This window comes from Eptatretus burgeri, chromosome 6 (genome assembly GCF_056783735.1).
Source record: "Eptatretus burgeri isolate ZD-2024b chromosome 6, Ebu_testis_v1, whole genome shotgun sequence".
NCBI classification, from domain to species: Eukaryota; Metazoa; Chordata; class Myxini; order Myxiniformes; family Myxinidae; genus Eptatretus; species Eptatretus burgeri.
This window is the reverse complement of record NC_140966.1, coordinates 4,948,001-4,968,935: the sequence shown is the minus strand read 5'-3', so window position 1 is coordinate 4,968,935 and position 20,935 is coordinate 4,948,001. Positions and strand designations below refer to the sequence as shown.

At 41.8% G+C, this 20,935-nt stretch overlaps 1 protein-coding gene across 6 annotated transcripts in view; it reads left to right on the top strand.

Annotated features, from left to right (window-relative positions):
- The first annotated feature begins 964 nt into the window (after positions 1 to 964).
- Positions 965 to 20,935, top strand: part of LOC147024160 (unconventional myosin-X-like) — a 76,565-nt gene continuing 56,594 nt past the window's right edge. For 2 of the 6 annotated variants that reach the window (XM_085883797.1, XM_085883795.1), the window contains exon 1: positions 19,705 to 19,831. Coding sequence is in view for 3 of the 6 variants with exons in the window: in XM_085883794.1 (XP_085739920.1) it covers positions 19,713 to 19,831 (119 nt within the window). In the remaining 3 variants the exon portion in view is untranslated. Of the gene's footprint in view, positions 1,343 to 19,704; positions 19,832 to 20,935 lie in introns of those variants that run through there. The other 4 variants (XM_085883794.1, XM_085883793.1, XM_085883792.1 and 1 more) reach the window with 4 other exon arrangements.

The following is a 20,935-nucleotide window of genomic DNA, read 5'->3' as shown; positions in this document are numbered from 1 at the left end:
ATGAGGAACGTTTGGCTTGGCAAGCGATTAGCGATTGCTGAGCCGTCATATTAAACACCTCCTGGAGGTTCCAAAATGTCAAACTATGTCCGAATTTGACAAATGAACACTTTATTTTTTTGCACTCGAAACTACTGCTAAGTTCATTTCTGGAGCTAAAATTTTGTAATTTGGCTTAGTGTAAGAGATTCCAGAGGTTATGGCATGTGTGGAAATGAAATCGAGCCACAAACACTGGTGTCTCCGGGCGTTTATATGCATTACAATATATCCAGCAATTTGTGAGTATGACGATCAGGAATTTGATAATATGAGTGAGGAAAGTGGAAGAAAAAAAATAACAAACAACCAACTGTCATTTAGAAATCGTTATGGCCTGTTCCAATTCAAGGCATGGTTTAGCAGGCCAAAAACCATTGTGACTTCACACCCCAGCAAGGTGTAACCCAGGAATCACCTAAGGACCCCATAGAGAGCAGTGACCGAGGATGCGCCTGATGAAGGATATAATTAAATAAGGCTGTTAATTATCTTCCAAAGGGGTGTTTTAATTAACCCAAACATCCAATTTTCATTCTTGCACTTCCCTTCATAAGCATGTAAAGTTTCAGGCTGCTAGGTTTCATGGTTTTGGAGTTATGGAGGACACACACACACACACACACACACACACACACACACACCGACATTTATTAGTTTCGATATTTGTAATATGCATGTGAATGATCACGTACACGCACAGATTTTGTACAAATTGTGACCTTTTTTAATGGGAGGAAACCCGAGCTCTATATCGTTACGTCACAATCCTCCTTTACGTTTACATGTGAGTGCTTGTTTACATGAGTTTCTGTAAATGCCCACGACATTAGTTCATTGTGATCACGAGCGTGCTGCCCGGTGGGAATCCTTCCTACCTTTCCCTCCCTCGCTCACTCCCTCCCTCTGCAGCTTGGCCACGTCGTCGCGGTTTCTTCCACCCTCGGCCAACCCTGATGTGCATGAACTGCCACTCCTGCACGTCAGTAATGAAGGGCGTTGAACGCTCGAGCATCATCGGGTGAAGTCATTGCGGTTGCGAAGCAGCCGGTAAAGCTGGGTGGTGCTATTTGCACTACCAGGTGCCGACCCAAGGATTTACCACCTCCAATTCGCACTGTGCGCAGGACAGCAGGTGCGCAGGTAATACCACCATCGGTGGTGCCGAAAAGTTTGAGAACTCACGGATTTTAGGGGAAAAAAGTTGGGAAATTATTTGAAATCGAGACCTTGACTTGCGTTCTGTCACCTGGACGCCCCCACCCTCCACCACCTCTCGAGTAACAACAACTTGCGGAACCAGGTAAGCTGCACATTGATTCGTTGTTATCCGTCAGACACCGATCTGATTGCGAATGTGCGGATGTGGATTCGGAGCAATGTTCTCATGTCGGGCTCGCCAAATGTTTTCGCTCATTTCTCTTACTGATATTTTCATCACTTCTTTTTTTAAGAGGTTGGTCGGGGGAAGTTTTGGCCCAAGTCTTTTACGAGCTGACCGGCCAGGCCTGACATTCAACTTCGTAGTTTGGGCAGGAATTTGTCATGTGTTCAGGGTGCTGGCGACAGCGCGCCCACTCTTCGCGAAGGACACCGTGGGATCTTGATGCCCAGTTTGATGTTCATCCAAGGGAAGACACGTATTGATGAATCACCTTGCCTGTGAAACACCAGGATGACAGTTTATAGCTGGGTCGGCATTCAAACCCAGGCGAGACAGCTTGGAGGTGTGTCCGTACCTCTGGGGCAAAGCTTCTGCGATAATTTAGCTTTTGCCAATGAATTGTGTGCATTTTCGGGTGACATTGTGTAACTTTGTATGTTTATTATTTCAAACCGTTGGTAATTTATTTAACTTTCACTGAGAAAAGTTTGTTTTTTCTCATGTGTCATCGTTTGAACCAACTTCATCTGTTCCCACTTTTAACACACCGACCTGCACGTAACACAGGAAAACTTGTGTGTCTGACTAATGGTTGACTGGACTCCAAACGGTTGATTTCATTGACACCCTCCTAACGAATGAGGACAGTGTGACACCTTTCCATCCCACCCCTTTACCAGGGTGTTTCAAAAAGAGTGGTGCAACTTTAAATGTTTATTTACCAAGAAACAGAAACCTCAGGAATGTGAACCAAACATTTCTTGAAAGCTTATGGCATGGCATTTTCTATCACTGATTGCTATTGCAGTAAGTCATTGCTGGAGTTAGTGAGAGCTCAAGGTCTGAAATTGGCATTTACGTAAAATCCTTGTAATTGACGTTCTCGATGTGTGCCCCTCCGCGGGCACACATCAATGACGTGGTTCAGACAGGCATTGATCCTGATTCAAAGTTCTGTCCAACTTTCCTGTAGATCTCATGTTGTACTGCATAGAGATGATGTTTGTCCAAAGTTCTGTCTCATGTGCTACTGGAAATGGGCTTTATCACTGGACCAGATCAGGTTGATCCAGTTTGGGTACGGCTCTATCCTGTCACTGAGCCAGTTGCACATATCAAGTCTCCTTCTCATGTCATCTTGACTTGGTTTATGCCTAATAGAGATGATGTATGGGAAAAGTTCAGTTCCTTAGTGAGGATGCCTATGCATCCTCAAACCATGTTGGTTTGATGCCGAGCTCCCTGGAGCGCCGGCGGTGGAACTTCTTGGGACTGTCCACTGCAGAATCCCGCACGGCGTCGATGTTTTCTTGGCTCTTGGTTACCAATGCTGGCCTGCCACTGTTCCCCTTGCTCTGGTTGTGTACTGTACCCTTGTGCTCAAAATGTTTCACAATACATTGAACGGCACAATTTGTGGGTCCGTCACATGTTCTGAGGTCGTATTCTCGGCAGAACCTCCGGCAGGTGTCTACATATGATTTGGTCTCGCACCACAGAGCCACCACTTTTGTCTTCTGCTTCACTGTCAATGGCTTAGTTGAGCTACGGAGCTACAAATCCCGGGGAACAAACACCACGATAACACCACCAACCCCTGAAAAGGAGAACGGTTTCGGTCAAAAAAACAAAGAAATGGCAGGAAGTCAAAGTTGTTTCAATCTTTTTGAAACACCCTGTACATCTCTCTCATTGAGCAATGAATATGTGACCAGGGACGTTGGAGTGGTAGAAGGGAAAGCAGGACAGAATTTATTTGAGGGCAAAAAAAATAAAATAAGGGAAGAAAAAAAATCTGGAGATAAACAGAAGAAATTGAAGCCCCAAATTGGACTTAGAAGCGGATTAGGAATTACACAGAGATCGTGACGTTCACAATCAAAACGGAAGGACACCAGTCAACTGTAGCACATCAAAAGGTCCCAAAAAGTGATAGCACCCATGTGGGGTAAGAATATTTAAATTAATCATAATCGCAAGAATTATCAATTGTAATCATTAGTGGTGTTGTACAGCGCATTGTACATACTGTAGCTCTATGGTAGCTGTAGGCTTGTCAGGTAGCATCATTCGCTGTGAAGATACGTGCGGTGTCTTATGGCAGTGAAAATGGAGGCTATCTTAAATAGCCAGATCGCCCCACAGATTGCGCTCCACGGGGTTTCTATGAGCTCTGGTAGTCATGCACACTTCCGGTTGGGTTTGCGTGCAAGATGATTAAACAAGCGCGTTCATTCACTATCTCTTATAGCATACACACTGTACTTACAACCGGGGGGGGGGGTACCCAGGGTATTTGGCACCCACTGCCCCCACCCCCGAGATGAAGAACTTTAAAAATTAAATACACAGAAAACGTATCATGTTTGCAAGTAAAATTTCAAGCAGTTTACAGTACTGTACAATGGCAGATCCAAGGAGGGTTCACTGGGTGCACGTGAACCCCCCCCCCACACCTGCCTCCCTGCCCCCTTACAATTATTTCACATGATCGTCGTGTGAGATATCACTAGACAATCAGCAATCGCACGTCTTTTGCTTTCACTTGGCAATTAATCCGAGCCGCCATTCTTTTCTCCGCTGGTTCTGTATGAATCCCTGCGACTCAGTGTTTAGTTATTGCTCCGAAAAGAAAGGCAACATTTTTGGGATCGTGTCCCACAGCAAAGCGTAGAACAATCCTGAACTGATTCACCAGGTAGTTTCAATGTTTCAGTGGCTACATCGTCCATTATTACAATGAACTAGATGACCGGTGAACCCATTGGGTTCCCGTTGTGACAGCGGTTGATGAAAAAAAGAAAAATCGTTTCAAGAAAAAAAGAAAAAAAAAGATAGCTCCAGCAAACTATACCGCTGAGGTTGTTTGCATTGATCAAATTTCCCCGAAGAGTACTTGACTGAATTGACTGAATCGGGAATTGATTTTTTAAATAATTTCTTTCGTTGCCCGATTTGAACGAAACTTGATACTGCACACCGCAGGCGAATGGTGAGTAAGGTGGGCTGAAAATGTTTGTACTATTGTGTACCGTTTTGGCTGTATTTTAGGAACATACATATATATTTTTTATATATGTATGTATGTATATATGTATGTATGTATATATATATATATTTATATATATATATATATATATATATATATATATATATATATATATATATATATATATATATAACAAGATGAGAGTTTTAGTAATATATTGATGTAATGATCTGATGATCCACAATTGCGAGTTTAGGTTCAGTGCTCGAGGTCATTTCACCACATTGTGTGTTTGTCCATTCGATATTTTCATTGATTTGTATCAGAAACATTTTGTGGATTGACGTTGTTGTTGTAAAGATCCGTCGCAAAGGTTCCAAAATCTTCAGCTTTTCTTGAGAATCAGTTCGTGACAGGCCTGAGGCCTTTTCGTCAACGAGCTCGATATTCCCAAATTTTCCTGTTGAGACAGTAAATCTATGGTCGGACACTGCTAGCTCTGAATAGATTAACCGGTTTTTCCTCGACTATTACATTGACTTGAATAAGGCTTGGTGGTATCTTTCACAATATGAGAAGAATATCTTAACCTAACATGGAACCCCCTCTAAAGAAATTTCTGGATCTGCCCCTGCTGTACCTGTAGTAAGCAAATTGGAAATAAGAAAAATACAGGACATTGAAAATTCAGCAAACAGGTAATACTGCTTGGCATTGACATAACAAAAAGACATCTTCAACCACAGAGAAAACATCACCAGGAAGAATTTTCAACAAGGTGACAGAAAATCCAGCGTCAAGGAACACCCGGCGATTACACGACGTCGTTTCAGTGGCGATGATTTTCCTTCCCCTTCACAATTTAATGGAGATTAACTTTTGAGAAGGCCTGCGAATACAGTACAGTAATGTAATTAACTTTTCAGAATGAAAGGGTTAATCTATGTAATGTACTCGAGAGACAGGGACGAAGGCTCTGAAGTGGGAACAACAGGTTTAATTCGGACATGGGCACGGCCACAACACAGCCAACATCGGAACATGGGCGGGTCACATGACTGCTTAACCACGCCCTGGTGCACCCATGTATGCTTGCATTATCATAAATTGCTGATATATCTCATCTCCCCACCCCCCTTTCCCCTTTTTTATTTTATTTTATTTTATTTTGACAATGCCATGGATACTGTACACTTGATATATCCAACAGAGAAAACCTCATAAAGTTCCTCACTTGACTCTCGGCTGCAGGCTGTGCTCTGTGACCTATCATCCGCTGCATCAGGGTTCACCCCAATGTGATAAGCAGGAGACAAGTTGTTCAACTTGGATCGAGAACAACGACACTTCAAGTGTCCCCGCTTACCGCAGTTGTCACAGGTATAATTCCTGTACCGACATTGGAAAGCGTGATGATTACCACCACAACGCCAACAAGTTACCCCAACCTTCCGGGTAGATTCAGAAATGTCAGGAGGTGGAGGTGAATTTGATGGCTTGCTGAAACACTTTTGCTTGTAGCCAAAGGTTACCTTGTTAACCAATGAGTACCAGCAGAAATAGTTTGGTACTCACACAAAAAAAATTGTCAGCTTCGAGCATGCTTGTCTGCTTTCCCAATCGCCACTCCGATTTTTAATGCTTCTCTTAGCTTTGTATGCATCTCACTCCTTTGTAAGTTGTCTCTCAGAACGTTCACTCCAGACGACACTCACAAACCACTCTTTTTTTTTTTGTTCTGGATGCTCCTGGGCCTCCACTTCTTCTTTTTTGCTTGCGCGTTCTCCTTAGATCGATTTCTTTAATCTTAAAAGTTATAAACTTACAATATAGCTTATAAATTATATGGTTATAATTTATAAACTTAATTTTGTACACTTAAATTTTGAAATCACAGTATATCAGAATTATCACGGAAGAATCTTACCCATAGTACATCAAATTGTCCATTTCATTAAGATTAAAATTGATAATCCCTATCAAAGCTCAGGTCAATTGGATGAAAATTGATTATTTTTCAGATTGAAATTTATGATTTTCGAAGTTTGATCTTGAGTCGAGCATTGACCTTTTTTGACCTCAAAAAGAGTTGGTTTTCCAATTCATTGACACAATGTGCAAATCTTATTCAACTTTCAAGTCAATCGGATGAAAAATGATGATTTTAGAAATTTGACCTCAAGCTGACCTTTGACCTTTGACCTCAAAATCAATACGCTTCTCAGTTGAGACTACCTCTACAACTTGGTAAAGTTTCATGATGATCAGTTTAGAATTGTGATCTGTAGGAGATAAACAAACAAACAAACAAGTAAATGAAATTGCTCGTTGAGCAAGGAATTGCCGGAATAACTTTGTCATATCTCCATGATCTCTGAAAAAACAAAAACCTGGAAATCAATTTGGTTCTTATAAGTCGATAGTGCTACTGTTTAATGAGTTATAGCACTTATTTCGGTCATGATCATAACTTGGAAGTCAAGTTTGGATTTCCCCTTTCAGTTTGGATTATTTTAAAGTCAATCATACCAAGTGCAAACTATGAACATCTATCAGATGCCATTCTTTGGTATGTGTGTTACATGTAGTGACTGGAATGTAGTGCAAGCGATGAATATAAGGTGCACGTATGATATGGTAACTTGTGTTGTAAGCACTGGCGAACTAAGGGGGGAGTGGCGGTCTGCCCCGGGTGACACCTGGGGAAGGGGGCACCATTGGGAGAGTTGAAATACTAGTACGATGAAATAACGATGGTTTTAGTTACAAGTGACATTATTATATTGTTGCGGTTTTGAGAAACCACGATTGTAAATGTGCACTCACGACACATAGGTCCTTCAGCGTAGTTATTTCTGTAATAAATGTTTAGAATAGTCCCTTTACCTTTAGAAAGCTAAAAAGCGTACGAGCACAACAGAGGCTTTTGATTGAAGGTTTTCTCATTGAGTGTACAATATCCATGGCAACCTTTGGAGAGGGTGGTGGGGGGGGTTGATTTTGCAAGTATCGTGTTCTACATGATGAACTTTTCTTGTTATTTTTATGATTATTACCTCCACCACCAAAGATGGATGGATGGAGGTTATGTTTTCACCTCTGTTTGTCTGTGAGCAGGATATCTCAAAAAGTTATGGATGGATTCAAACATATCTTGGTGACAAGGACAAATTGATTAGATTTTGGTGAAGATATGGATACTAGAATTTTTAAAGTGATTCTTCATAATTGAGAGACAGGGCCAAAAACGATATATAGCACAATATTTCAAAATGTTTTGGATCTTAATTCAGTCTTTTTCACTCATTCGGCAATTGACGTAATTTCAATTTTTTTTTTTTTTTTGTATACCTTGGTCGAGGCTCGTATGAGAGCTAACACACAACTCACAGCAAGGAGGCATGAGACAAGAGGGGTGGGAGTGGAAGGGACAAAACATTGGGGAACAGACACAGGTGAACTGTGGAAGGGAGAGGGATGGGGATGGGACGGGGAACATGGCGAGGAGAAGATGGACATTACAGGGACTTTCAGGAAGGAAAGCAGGAGAATTGAAGGAAGTGGGCTTGGGTGGATTATCGGGGGTAGAAAAGATCGAGGATTTGGATGGGGGAAGATAAGAGGTGCTGGTGAACAGCTGTTTTGAAAGCCTGGAGGGAAGAATGGGAAAGAATAGAGTGAGGAAGTTTATTCCAAAGGCGGGAAAAAAGAGGAATGAAAGAGTGAAGATGAGCAGTGATTCGTGATTTTGGTAGTTTTACCAGAAGGGGGTTGTTGGCGGACCTTGAGCGCCCTGTGGAAATGTGGTTGGGACAAATCGCAGAGAGAGCAGGGGGGGCAAGGCTGGAGAGGAGTCGGTAGAAGACAGAAAGACCACCGACCAACCTGCGGTGATTGAGTGAGAGGCCCAAAGACTCAGCTTCATTGCGGGAGATGCCGATGATCTTAAAAGCCCTGGTTTCGACAGCGTGAAGTCGAGAAAGGTGAGAGGCAGGAGCACCAGCCCAGAGGGGAGAGCAGTACTCCATCAGGCTACGGACAAAAGCTTTGTAAGTGGTCAGGAGCTCAAGAGGGCCGAGGAAGGACTTTGCACGACGGAGGATTCCCAGTCGGCGACTGGCTTTTGAGGCAAGGTTGGAAATGTGACTTTCCCAGGAAAGGTCATGGCAGATAGTGAGACCCAGAAGCTTGAAAGAAAAGACTTCTTCCAGAGGATTGTTGAGAAAGTGGATGGCGGGGTTGTGTAAACGGTCCTTTTGAAGAGACATAGTGAGAGTGTGAGATTTGTGTGGATTGAAAGACATGTTCCACGTGTTGGACCAGTTTGTGATTTTATCCAGATCTGCAGTGAGCGAAGAAGCTGCTGCTTGCCGGCTGCTGCTGCTTCAAATAAATTGATTTATTTGAAGACCATTGTGTTGAATCTATCGTGATCTCACTCGCCCTCGTTCCAAGTCGCGAGTCCCGAACACCTTGGTTTGGAGGTCCAGGTTGTCCAGTTTAGCACTGATCACAAGTTCGGAGCTGCAAGGGAAGGTGAGAGTTACTGGAGGCAGATCCCTCGGGAGTAGCGGCTGTGGAGTTGCCCTGCCGGCAGCCATGAACCGTTTAATGATAGCTCCATTCCTGCATTGAATCACAGGTTCCCCCAGTTGTTCCAAGCAAAATACTGTAGATCTCCAGTGACCTGTCCATCAGGCATGATCTGATCATCGTCAAAATGTCATGAACACCAATGTAACCATTTGCGAATGATCTGTTTCCCTTCCATTCCATTTGGCCTTTTCCCCCAATGCCTTAGCAGTCTCTTCAAGTGATGTAGCAAAGTCTGATCTCATGGAAATTTCACTCACATGATGCTCACCATGATCGGATATTTTTTTCACTTTCTTTGCAGAATGTGAAGTGCATAAAGCAGTTGCGCATCAAAACACTATTTTGAGAATGTGCTAGAAAATCCAATGAAGGAAAACAACTTAAAAATAGAAGGCCACTCGGTAGAGCACGTACCCCTGCCACATAATGCCTGATCCACGAGAAAATATCAGGCCCAACATATTTTGAAATATCATGCTATATATCGTTTTGGTGCTTTCTCTCAATGGTGAAGAATCACTTGAAAAATTAAATAATTCTCGTTTCCGGATCCGGATTCGGATCTTCATCAAAATCTAAAGAATTCGTCGTGATCACACTCCCAACCTGTGCACCAAGTTTCATCCGAATCCATACACAACGTTTTGAGATATCGCGCTACATATTAGTTTAGCCCGATCTCTCAATAGTGAAGAATCACTTTAAAAATTCTCGTTGTCGGATCCGGATCCGGATCTTCACAAAATCTAATCAGTTCGCCCTTGTCACACACCCAACCTGTCCACCAAATTTCATCTGGATCCGTCCACAACTTTTTGAGATATCCTGCACACAAATAGACAGACGACACAGACAGACAGACAGGGGTGAAAACATAACCTCCTTCACCTTCGGTGGCGGAGGTAAACTAGCGCAGGTAGACTCTCGGCAACATTCAAATATGTAAGCACACGTAGAACGCTATGGCCGACAACATTAATGGAACCACGTATGATGGAAAACATGATGAAAAAACCCCCCAAAAACATTTTAATAGATTTAAGCATGAACAGCATCACCTGTAATTTGCGATCGGTCTATTTCAGATACGAGGACTCGGCTCAATTGACTAAATGCAGGACAAATTGGAATCAGCTAATCTTTTTGAGGAAATTTTGATCTGATCCCTAAAGGTTCCTCAAGACTTGTGAGGCCAAAATGATTGGCAGTCAAAGGATATGATGCATTTTAGAAACCTCTTATGCTCTGTGAGATCAGCAATGTCGTTAGACCTTTTCGGGCATTTGCGTGATAAGGCACTTTCTGCCCCCATGGCTAAAAGCAGGGGGGGTGAACCCCCCACTACCATCCCATGCTCCAGCATCCCAGTATGTGACATACTAGTTGTTAAACATCTCTCTCTCTGTCTCTGTCTCTGTCCTGTTTGTCTGTCAGAGAGAGATCTGTCCAAATATAGTTTCCCATATCGTCCGATTTAATGAACATTGCTTCGCATGACATTGTCATCATTTCTTCTTTAACCTTCACCGACCTGGTGCGATCATTCTTTTCAACTATATAAGCTGCATTTCTTCTATGAATGCTTTCTTCCTGGTTGTAAGTGTTGATTGTAAGAGATTTAGAATGTGCAACCTTATTACAGCTCATTACAAATTGATGAAATCAACAGGACATTGATTGAGGTGACCTTTACATAGAGCCCAGAGGAGATTGAGGATAACAGGACCTTTACTGTTTTTTCTGCGACGAAGGGTTCATGCCTGAAACGTCAGCTTAGTCTTGCTTCCCATGGTGGTCAGCATACTTCAATCAACGTCCTGTTGATTTCATCCATTTGTCTAACTGTCCGCCGGTGCAAATGAACACGAGCCTTCACCAGCGAGGTTGGTTCTTCATTCCACGGCTGATTACCTTTGGGTGACCACGTACTTGACTCAGTTTTAACTATTCCTACACGTGTGCCTATTTTGAAACTTGTATGCTTTCTTGGTTTGTTTTGCATAAAAAGCCAAGCAATATCAGCAAGTCTGAAACAGCCCAAGTCTCGTGTTGATGAAAACTTTGATCATTTGAACACTGCCCATTTAGGGTGGTAATCTATGGTATAAGCCTGGAAGAAATCATCACTCACTTTCTTTCTCTCTTTATCCCACCACTTTTTAGGCTCTTGCTTTATGACTATGTTCAGTGTTTTCCCTTTGTGACACCATTTGCTAGACTGCTAGCATTGCTCCACCCAAACTGGGCCAAGCAGGCTTGACAGCTTGACAAACCTACTCGCCAGGTCTGGCCGGACAATCCAGGACTATCTGAGGAAAGAATCCGGCCCAGCCTTGTTCACTGGCTATGTATCAGTGACTATTGACCGTGTTGTAAGTGCAAAGGTCATCAGAAATTATCGTAATTGTTTGAAAATTCAACAAAATATTGCATAGTAAAAGTACCAGGTGTAAAGGATCGAACTGTAAGTGTTGGAATCGACGCATCTTTTGGACCTTTGAAATGGTTCCATGATTAGAGAGAGCACTTGTGATAAAATTTGGACGAAATCAGGATTGTGAAAAATAAAAAGTGATATTCACCAAGCCAAAAATCAGATGAAGGAACCTGTGGACGGACAGATACAACCTCGAAAGGAGGATCAAACAAAACAAAAATGAGGATTGAGATTTCTTCACCAGGCAAGTCATGACTCACCCCGAGTGTTATTACGATAATGTGTGTGCAAGTGTGGTTATGCCGATAATGTGTAATGTTTTGGTGATATCATATGTAATTATATGCATCGGTAATGATTGAGAGGAGAGAGAGAGAGAGAGAGAGACAGACACAGACAGACAGAGACAGAGGACACAGAGACAGATAAAATCTAATTTGGGTTTGGTGGTTGTACAAACATCGTACAAAAAGCAACCATCCATGCATAGCTTAAGGGGGTATGATGAAGCCAATCTAAGTTGTGTTCGACGTGGAACCAGGAGAAACCAGAACAGAAGAGAATGACGTCAGCAGTAGCGAAACAACACAGGTTCAGCGAAAGGACAATGTTGAACACACACCGACATGCGACTGCGCTGACTGCGCCATGATAAGCCTCAACAAAACAGGTAGTTTGTGATTGTGACATTGACTGGGACGAAGCACAGTTTCATCAGAACTGCTGATTGAAAGGGAGGAGGCAGTTTTTACGTCCATGGGAAATGGTGGCGTTTACAGCGAACGTCTGCACCAGACCAGCAAAAACAAAAACAACCCAAGTTTAAATCCCATGTCCTGCAAACTATTTTAAGTCTTCCCTGTACCTATTTCAATAAACCACCCATAATTCCAGGAACTGTGGGAATTGAACCCAAAATCCAAAAGACAATCTTTTCAGGCCTTTTTATCCCAGCCAGTCATCACCGTGTTGTCAAGATTATTACGGTGATCGATGGAAATGCTGATTGAATGAGTTCAATCCCCATTCATGTAAATAAATAATATATATTACAATAATGCATCTGAGTAGCTCAAGTGCTAGCATCTTCTTCTCTGAACTATCTGGTGCTGGCAGCCATCAGCTTGGTGACGGCAAGTGTTTATCTGCGTCGGCGGACAAGTAGACTTCAAGTGATGTAATAAACAAGACATTGATTGATATCTGCTAACCACCATGGGAAGCAAGGGGAAGCTGATGTTTTGGGCGTTAACTCTTCATCGGAACAAGAGGGGTTAACGCCCCAAACGTCAGCTTCTCCTCCCTTCCCAACGTGGGTAGCATATCTCAATCAAAATCCTGTTGATTTTCATGCATTATTCCATTAATAATGAGCCTCCAACAAGACCTTTATTATCATACAAATTTTAATTGGTGATATTTTTGGCTACAGCATCTAATTGAGATAATAAATAACTCTAAACAGTAAACAAACGAATGAACATCGAAAAGAAAATTACTGATCAGTTGGTTGATTAACAGCTTGGTGTGTGCTTTGTGATCAAAACAAATCAAAAAGGTACATAAACAATCATCCCACTGCTGCAGACGTCAACAATGGAAGAATGTCTGGCAATAAAACGATCATTATGATTATGACAATTACCATCATGTCCTCATTGCTTACATCCTGTTGCTTTCTGGCAAACTATGGCAACAGATACTTTTTCAAAAGAGAAAACAATCTCCCAACCAGAGCTGATTGCATTTCTGCAGAACAACAACCCCACCACATTGGTCCAAAGAGTAGTTTCTCCACTCTTTAGATATCTTAGAGACTATACATTTATTACGTACGCACATATATTACAGTGTTTTGACCCCCACGCCTTTCTCATCCCCCATATTTTAATATTCCCATGTGCTCCATACACACATCTTCACTCGCCTTACTTTCGCCACTCCTTCCATCCTTTCTTACTTTCCTTCCTTTCTACTATCATCCTCCTTTCTCATTATTTCCTAAATGTTATTTTTCTCAATTTTTCCACTGGAGCATGCACAATGAATCGATGACCTCTTATCGGTCTCAATATCATGGACAGGATGCACCTGTAAAAGGGCTCACCTGGAAGGGCTCCTCCCCTCTACCCTTACAATTATTTCACTTGATCGTCGTGCGAGATATCACCGGACAATCAGCAATTGCACGTCTTTTGCTTTCACTCGGCAATTAATCCGAGCCACCATACTTTTCTCCGCCGGTTCTGTATTAGTCCTTGCGACTCAGTGTTTAGTTATGGCTCCGAAGAGAAAGGTAACATTTTCGGGATCGTGTCCAACAGCAAAGCGTAGAACAATCCTGAACCATTTCACTAGGTAGTTTCAATGTTTCAGTGGCTACATCGTCCGTTATTATAATGAATGATCTGATGATCCACAATGGCGAGTTTAGGTTCAGTGCTCGGGGTCATTTCACCACATTCTGTGTTTGTCCGTTCGATATTTTCATTGATTTGTATGTGTCGGAAACATTTTGTGTATTGACATTGTTGTTGCAAAGATTACAAAATCTTCAGCTTTTCTTTCGAATCAGTTTGTGACAGGCCTGAGGCCTTTTCGTGAACTAGCTCGATATTCCCAAAATTTTCCTGTTGAGAAAGTGAATCTATGGTCGAACACTGGGAGCTCGAGATAGATTAACCGGTTTTTCCTCGATCATTACATTGACTTGAATAAAGCTTGGTGGTATATTTCACAATATGAGAGGAACACCTTAACCTAACGTGAACCCCCTCGAAAGAAATTTCTGGATCTGCCCCTGATATGATCAAATGAAACACAGCACAGTATAGAGTTGACTGCGTCGGAGTGGCGACCTGTCCAGGATTGTGCCCAATAGCCCAGAGGAGATTGCTTCGGCAGCACCGATGCTCTGTAAAGAGTACGGTCCCAATGGATGGATGGATATAGTGAGGTCCAAGAAAGTGTTTTGAATGAACCTGTTGAAATGGTTTCACATTATATCAAACAGTTTCGGTGCTGACAGGATGGCCTTGCGGTACGCACATTCGTACCGAACTCAGGCGAGAGATTCGAACTCCAGCCTGAGTTTGAATCCAGACCCAGCTATAAACTCTCCTCCCAGTGCTTCACAGGCAGGACGATTCATCAATGTGTGTGCAGTCCCCTCCGATGGATGTCCAACTGGCATTAGTTGGTTGACGTTAAAGATCCACACAGTGTCCTTCGCAAAGAGTGGGTGAGCTCTCGCTGGCACCATGGCGAAGTTACAAATTCCTGTCCTAACTACTGAGCTGCGAAGGCAAGGGCATGCCACCCAGTATAATCCTTGCCAAGAAACTGCTTTATCAGTGCTGGACGTCTCTTCGGGCAAAACACCAGAATACGAATACAATACAGTCTGGCTTGTAAATCAACTACGTCGAACGATTTGTAGTTTTAGAGCATTTTCAAATGACTTATTCTGTAAATTCTATTCCAGAAGTTATTTCAGGTCGTCTTTCTGCAGCGAACACGTCTTGCGTGGTTTTTTTTATTTTTTCCACCGACGTGTCGGCCTTGAGGTTAATGGGATTTTGATGAGGGATTGTAAATAATAATCCTGTTTTTTGCCACCTCAGTCGTGCATGCGTGGGTAGCAATAATAAGGCAGTTTTCACGTTTTGTTGGTGCTGTGCCATCACCACCGGATGGTATAACCATCATCGATTTCAAATGTTACTACTGCCATCGAAGTTCCATGAACGAGAGATGCAGCCCGCTCACTAAAGCAGGTTGTCTGATCCGTTTAGGAGGACATTGAAGATCTCATGATACAAGGTACACAGTAGTTGGATACATCCACATATGTGCCTTATACTCGTCCTTCTCTATGCGACGTGTAGTATAAATGCCGTGACATTCTATATTCACGACTGAATTTAAAGTAATTGTAGACAAGAGGAAAAGGGACAATAAGACCAAAAAGATAAATCAACAGACAGTTTTAGACTTGTCAGCTTAGTGGTTAAGGTGGCTGGCTTGGGACCTTAGGGTCCTGAGTTTGAGCCCCTTTTTGCGGTTGAATTAACAGCAGGTGGGGTTGACTCGGCTTGTCATCCTTCCAAGGTTGGTGAAATGAGTAACAGTGTACTGGGGTAATAACCATTCAGGGTAACCCGTCCAGGACTGTACTCTTGCCAATGAAACTGCCTCAGCAGCCCTATGTGCCTTTACGGCACAAAAGGAATGGTATTATTATTATTATTATTATTATTATTATTATTATTATTATTATTATTATTAGTTGGACTTGTCACGAAAAATAAAATTCAAAACATATCGTCATACATTGAGCAAATAATAATAAATAAATCAGCGCTTTGTCATATTGATTGTAATTTTTTTTTGTTTTGGTTTTTGTTCGACGTTTTTCTTATTGTTCGAGTGTCTGAATTACATTATTGTGTACCTGTTGTTTTGAGAGCACGATGAGAAGGCCATTGTTTAAAAATAACTTTGTGGGAGTTCCCTCTGTTGTTGACTTTGTGTTGTGGAAGGTCTTCTCTTTGGAAGGCAAACAGTCATTGGACAAAGTGTACTCTGTGACATTGTTTACAAGTTTTGTAAAAGTTTTTGTCATATTTTTAGTTGACTGCCATCAATGCTGTTGGAACCTTCTCAACAACAACAATGTATGATCAGAATAAAAGATTTTTAAAATTCCTTCAACGGCTGCTCTGAGTTAGTAAGACCAAAACAAATGTTCCACGGGAGGCGGGTGACTCTCGAACAAGTAGAGTAGGACACACACACACACACATTTTGATGGAATTTGATTGTAGAGATAAGGTATATAGAGGTGACTTGGTTTGCTAGGTAACGGTCACAGGTTTACTTGGAACTTCACATGAAATAGCAAGGTATGATAGGGTGACGTGTCAGGGTGACAAGTCTATCGTATTGTGACTCAAGAGATCGATTACATAGTTTTGTACAATGTATCAAAATGAATGTTTTGGAACCAATTGTTTTTCTCAGATGTTGCTTCTATATTTGTATTATCACTTTATTCAGTTGGGACGGTTTTTCACACTCCATATTTTGATGTGATGCAGAGCAGAGAGAATCTTAGTTTGGGCCAATTACAGAGTTTATCTGCAATCCTGTTGATGTTATTGTTAACTCCACCACCGAAGGACGATGGAGGTTATGTTTTTACCGCTGATTGCCTGTAAGCTTGTCTGTCTGTCTGTCTGTCTGTCTGTCTTGAGCACGATATCTCAAACAGTTGCGGACTGATTCCGATGAAACTTGGTGGACATGTTGGGTGTGTGATGGGCACAAATTGATGATATTTTGGTGAAGATCCTGATCCGGAGACGAGAATGTTTAAGTGGTTCTTCACCATTGAGAGATTGAACCAAAAACTATATATATATATATATATATCAGACAATATCTGAAAAAGTTATGGATGGATTCGGATGACATTTGTTGGATGAGTTGTGTTGTGTAGATGACAAGAACAAGCTCATGAGATTTTGGTTAAGGTAGGATACAGATCTGGCCTATCAGTGGGCAATAAAACGTAAACTGTTCAGCCTGGCGGAGGTATCTTTTGGCTGTGTTGATGAAATTAACTGTTGGTTTGGGATGATCTCTGATCTTGCAGTGGATGCCACAGTAGGTTTTAAAAACAATATAATGGTGAATGAAATTGCTGTGTTTGTTCACCGCCATTGACTTGGTACTTACTAATTGTACTCAAGTCAACTGGTTCAGCTAGCTACGTGGGGATGCTGCATTTATGACTATCACCTCTCTAACATCTCGCTGCCAGGCCCTTGTGCAGTGTCCTTCGTGCTGAGGTGTCCATGGATCAACTCGTTTGGCTTCAAACAGACTGCCGTTGTCATCCGTATCTAGACAGTTTTCACTTTTGTGTGTCACACTTCATTTATCTTTGACTTGGGATGCATTATACCCCCTATTGATGACATTTTCCTGTATCAGCCCATTCGGGTCGCATAGAGAAGTATCCCCCTCTCTGGGCAGAGGTCACATGTTCGTAAACTCGTGGAACCTCTCGCCGATATGCACTGTGTTGTTGGTGCTTGGAAATTCATTGACACTCTTGCGCTAGCTTTTCTCTTTGTAGCGTTCTTCCTCATACACCTGTGTTAATTTGTTGCTTAATATTCTCTTTTTATGATTTTTTTTACATAATTTTTGGTTGGTTGGGATAAATTCAACTTGCTACAGGAAGTTTTGTTTAAGAATCCATCTTGCACTCGTGTTATCTTTTGCCTTTTTATGCAGAGGTCAAGGATTGGCACGTCGAGAAAGATTGACAAAGCATTTGCTTTGTCAGAGAGGCATAACAAGCCAAGGTATATCAGAATTATCACTGAGGGTGGAGGGATTTAATAGCAGTGGAAGAGCTCATGGTGAGGTATAGGAGAGATCAGGAGGCAGTGGTTGACTAATATCTTCAATTGACTGGAGGGGAAGAGCATGAGATGACTCAAGGAGGAGAATCCAGAACTTGGGATAAAAGAGGGACAAAGGAATGGAGGATGACTAGGTATAGACTTGAGGAAAGTACTGTACCAGTAACAAAGACTTGAGAAGGTTTGACCAGACACGGTGATGTAATGTTTCGAGCATCTGATCCGAGTCTGGGAGGTTGCCAGCTCAAATCCCGGCCGAGTCGTATCAAAGACTTTAAAAATGGTACGTGCTGCTTCCTCGCTTGATGCTCAGCATTTAAAAGGATAAGAGCATGGACAATTCCCATTGGTTGGCATCCAAGGAGAGGAGGAAATTCCTTCTTAGTAAATGCCCCGCTGAGTGTGGTGAGAAAGATGGCGACATTGTTGTGGCGTCACTGGTACACAGAGTGCCCCAAGAAGTGACGGCAGTTCCACCAAGCTCAGTGGCTGTTTTATATTCGTCTGTATATCCACGTGTATGAAATGTGTGTGTGGCAGTCCACTATAAGCTTTGGGTATGTAGCTTGGTGTTGGTGGAGAGCACAAAAGGACGAGGAGAGGGCCAAGAAGAAAGGAGGCATCAGACCGTGAGGCCACCACCCTGCTTTAGTTTGTATTATTATCAATTCAAACTCTTTTTAATAAGCATTGCTTATAAGTAACAAACATAATATTTGACGTTATATGCTCTTATTTAACTCCGTACACACCACACATTCTGTCAACGAGTCCCACGATACAATTTGGTTGCCCATTGTTACACCACTCAAAACCTTGACTGTAATTAAAACGTTTTTGGTGGAGGATGGCTACATTTGTCACATGTCGCATTCTGGAATAATTTTGTAATCAAAACGATTTTCAAAAAGCAAGAAACCTTTTGTGAAACCTTTGAGCTTTTGCAGTAAATTGTTTTTGGTGATTTTCAAGAGGGATCATGGAGGAAGAATTGGTCCGGTTGTAATAACTCTCAGCATAAATAAGCTTCTTTTTTCAGAGGGAAAAAGCTTTAAAGGTCAGGAGGACAGCACATTGGTACTCTCACCTCATTACCCTCAAGAATCAAAACAACAAGATGTACAAATTTACCTCCACCACCGAAGGTGAAGGAGGTTATATTTTCACCCCTTTCTGTCTGTCTGTCTGTCTGTCTGTCTGTTTTTGTACAGGATATCTCAAAAAGTTGGGGACAGATCTGCATGAAATTTTGTGGACAGGTTCAGTGTGTGGCAAGGAAGAATTGATTCAAGTTTTGTGAAGATCCGGATCCACATCCTGATAATTTTTTAAATGATTCTTCACCATTGAGAGATAGGGCGAAACCGAAGTATAGAACGTTCCCTCATAAAGTTGTGGACGGATTCAGATGAAACTTGGTGGACATGTTGGGTGTGTGACAAGGAAGAGTTATTCGATTTTGGTGAAGATCCGAATCCGGATCTGGATACGAGAATTATTTAATTTTTAAAGTGATTATTCACCATTGAGAGATCGGGCTAAAAACGATATAGTACTGTATAGTATGACACTTAAAAAATGTATTGGGCCTGATATGTTCTCGTGAATCAGGTGTCACGTGGCGGAGGTGTGCGCTCCACCGCCAGCCCTTCTTGTAATATACTGAATTGCTTCCAGTCTGCATCCTTTCTAATTCGACTGGGTGGATTAATGGAAAGATTTTGTTTTCAGTTGTGAAAAATTCTGACCTTGTTTACATTGGGTCATTACAATCTTTGGAAGGGTATTAAAATGCTGATTAACCTTTTGTTGCTTCCCTCCACAGCGGAGTACATGCTGCAGCGGTGCAATTTATCGACGTTGTCTCAAGCATCGTGTCCTTCTCATTTCCCTGTCCCAGCCTGTCTGCAAACTGTCACCATCCCATATCACCATCCCAACTCCTATGGCAGGTTTGTGAGAAACTCGGACAGCAAGGAACAACAGACTGTTAATATTGTACCTTTCCAATTAGCTTTCCGCCTTGCAGTGAGGGATGATGAAATGAACACCAGCTATTACCCTGGAAACTTGAGGCATTGTGTTTCTGTTGGGCATAACGCTTGATACGCAGGTGTTGGTTGTCACTGCAAGCAGATATTAACACTGCGAGGATGACACGTTGTCTCCTAACAACTTGCATCAGACATAAACAAAGAAATGCTTTTTGTATGTCTCATTCATCAGTGGAATGAATGAGACTTCCGAGTTTGCCTTACATTCAGCAACACCTATTCTGGTGTGATGATAGTGGAGGCTTCAGTGAAATTGCAATACCTCTTGAACCACACAAACATGAAAGAGAGCAAGTCATTTGTTTACGTAAAATACATATCAAGGTGCTGAATTACATGCATGTAATCAAAATAAAGACCAATTACTACACTGTAATCCCAAGAAGGAAGCCAGACATAACAACACACACACACACACACACACACACACACACACACACACACACACACACACACACACACACACACACACCTTGTGGCAGTAAGGCCAGTGTGTGGGTTGCACTTCCTCTTTTCAAGGACGTGATAAAGATGCTTTGCAAAAACCCTTCCATTTGCCTCGATTATGAGTCAGATCCTTTTACCCATGATCCTTTTTGGTGACAAAACTTTAGTTAATTATATTGCTTTGCAATAGACTTTATACCTTTACAAGCATTTAATAGCATATGAGATGAAATGAATAGTGTATTAATTGACAAAGAGCGTCAATCATTTTGAAAAACTTGTTTCAGCATGATTAATACAGAACACCAAGGCTTGGCAATATTCATGTGATCCACAAAGCTTTAATCATCACCTTCCATGACAAAAAATTGTTGGTGCAGCATATTATACATTTCATAATAATATGGAATTAATTATTTTTGTTCCACACTATCAAAACAAATTAGAGTTAACCACATGTGTGTATAGCAACATGTATGAGAAGTTTTTTTTTAGCTAATGGTAATTGTTTTGTCTCCTTCATCAGTTTCTGTATAAATGAAAATTCACATAAAA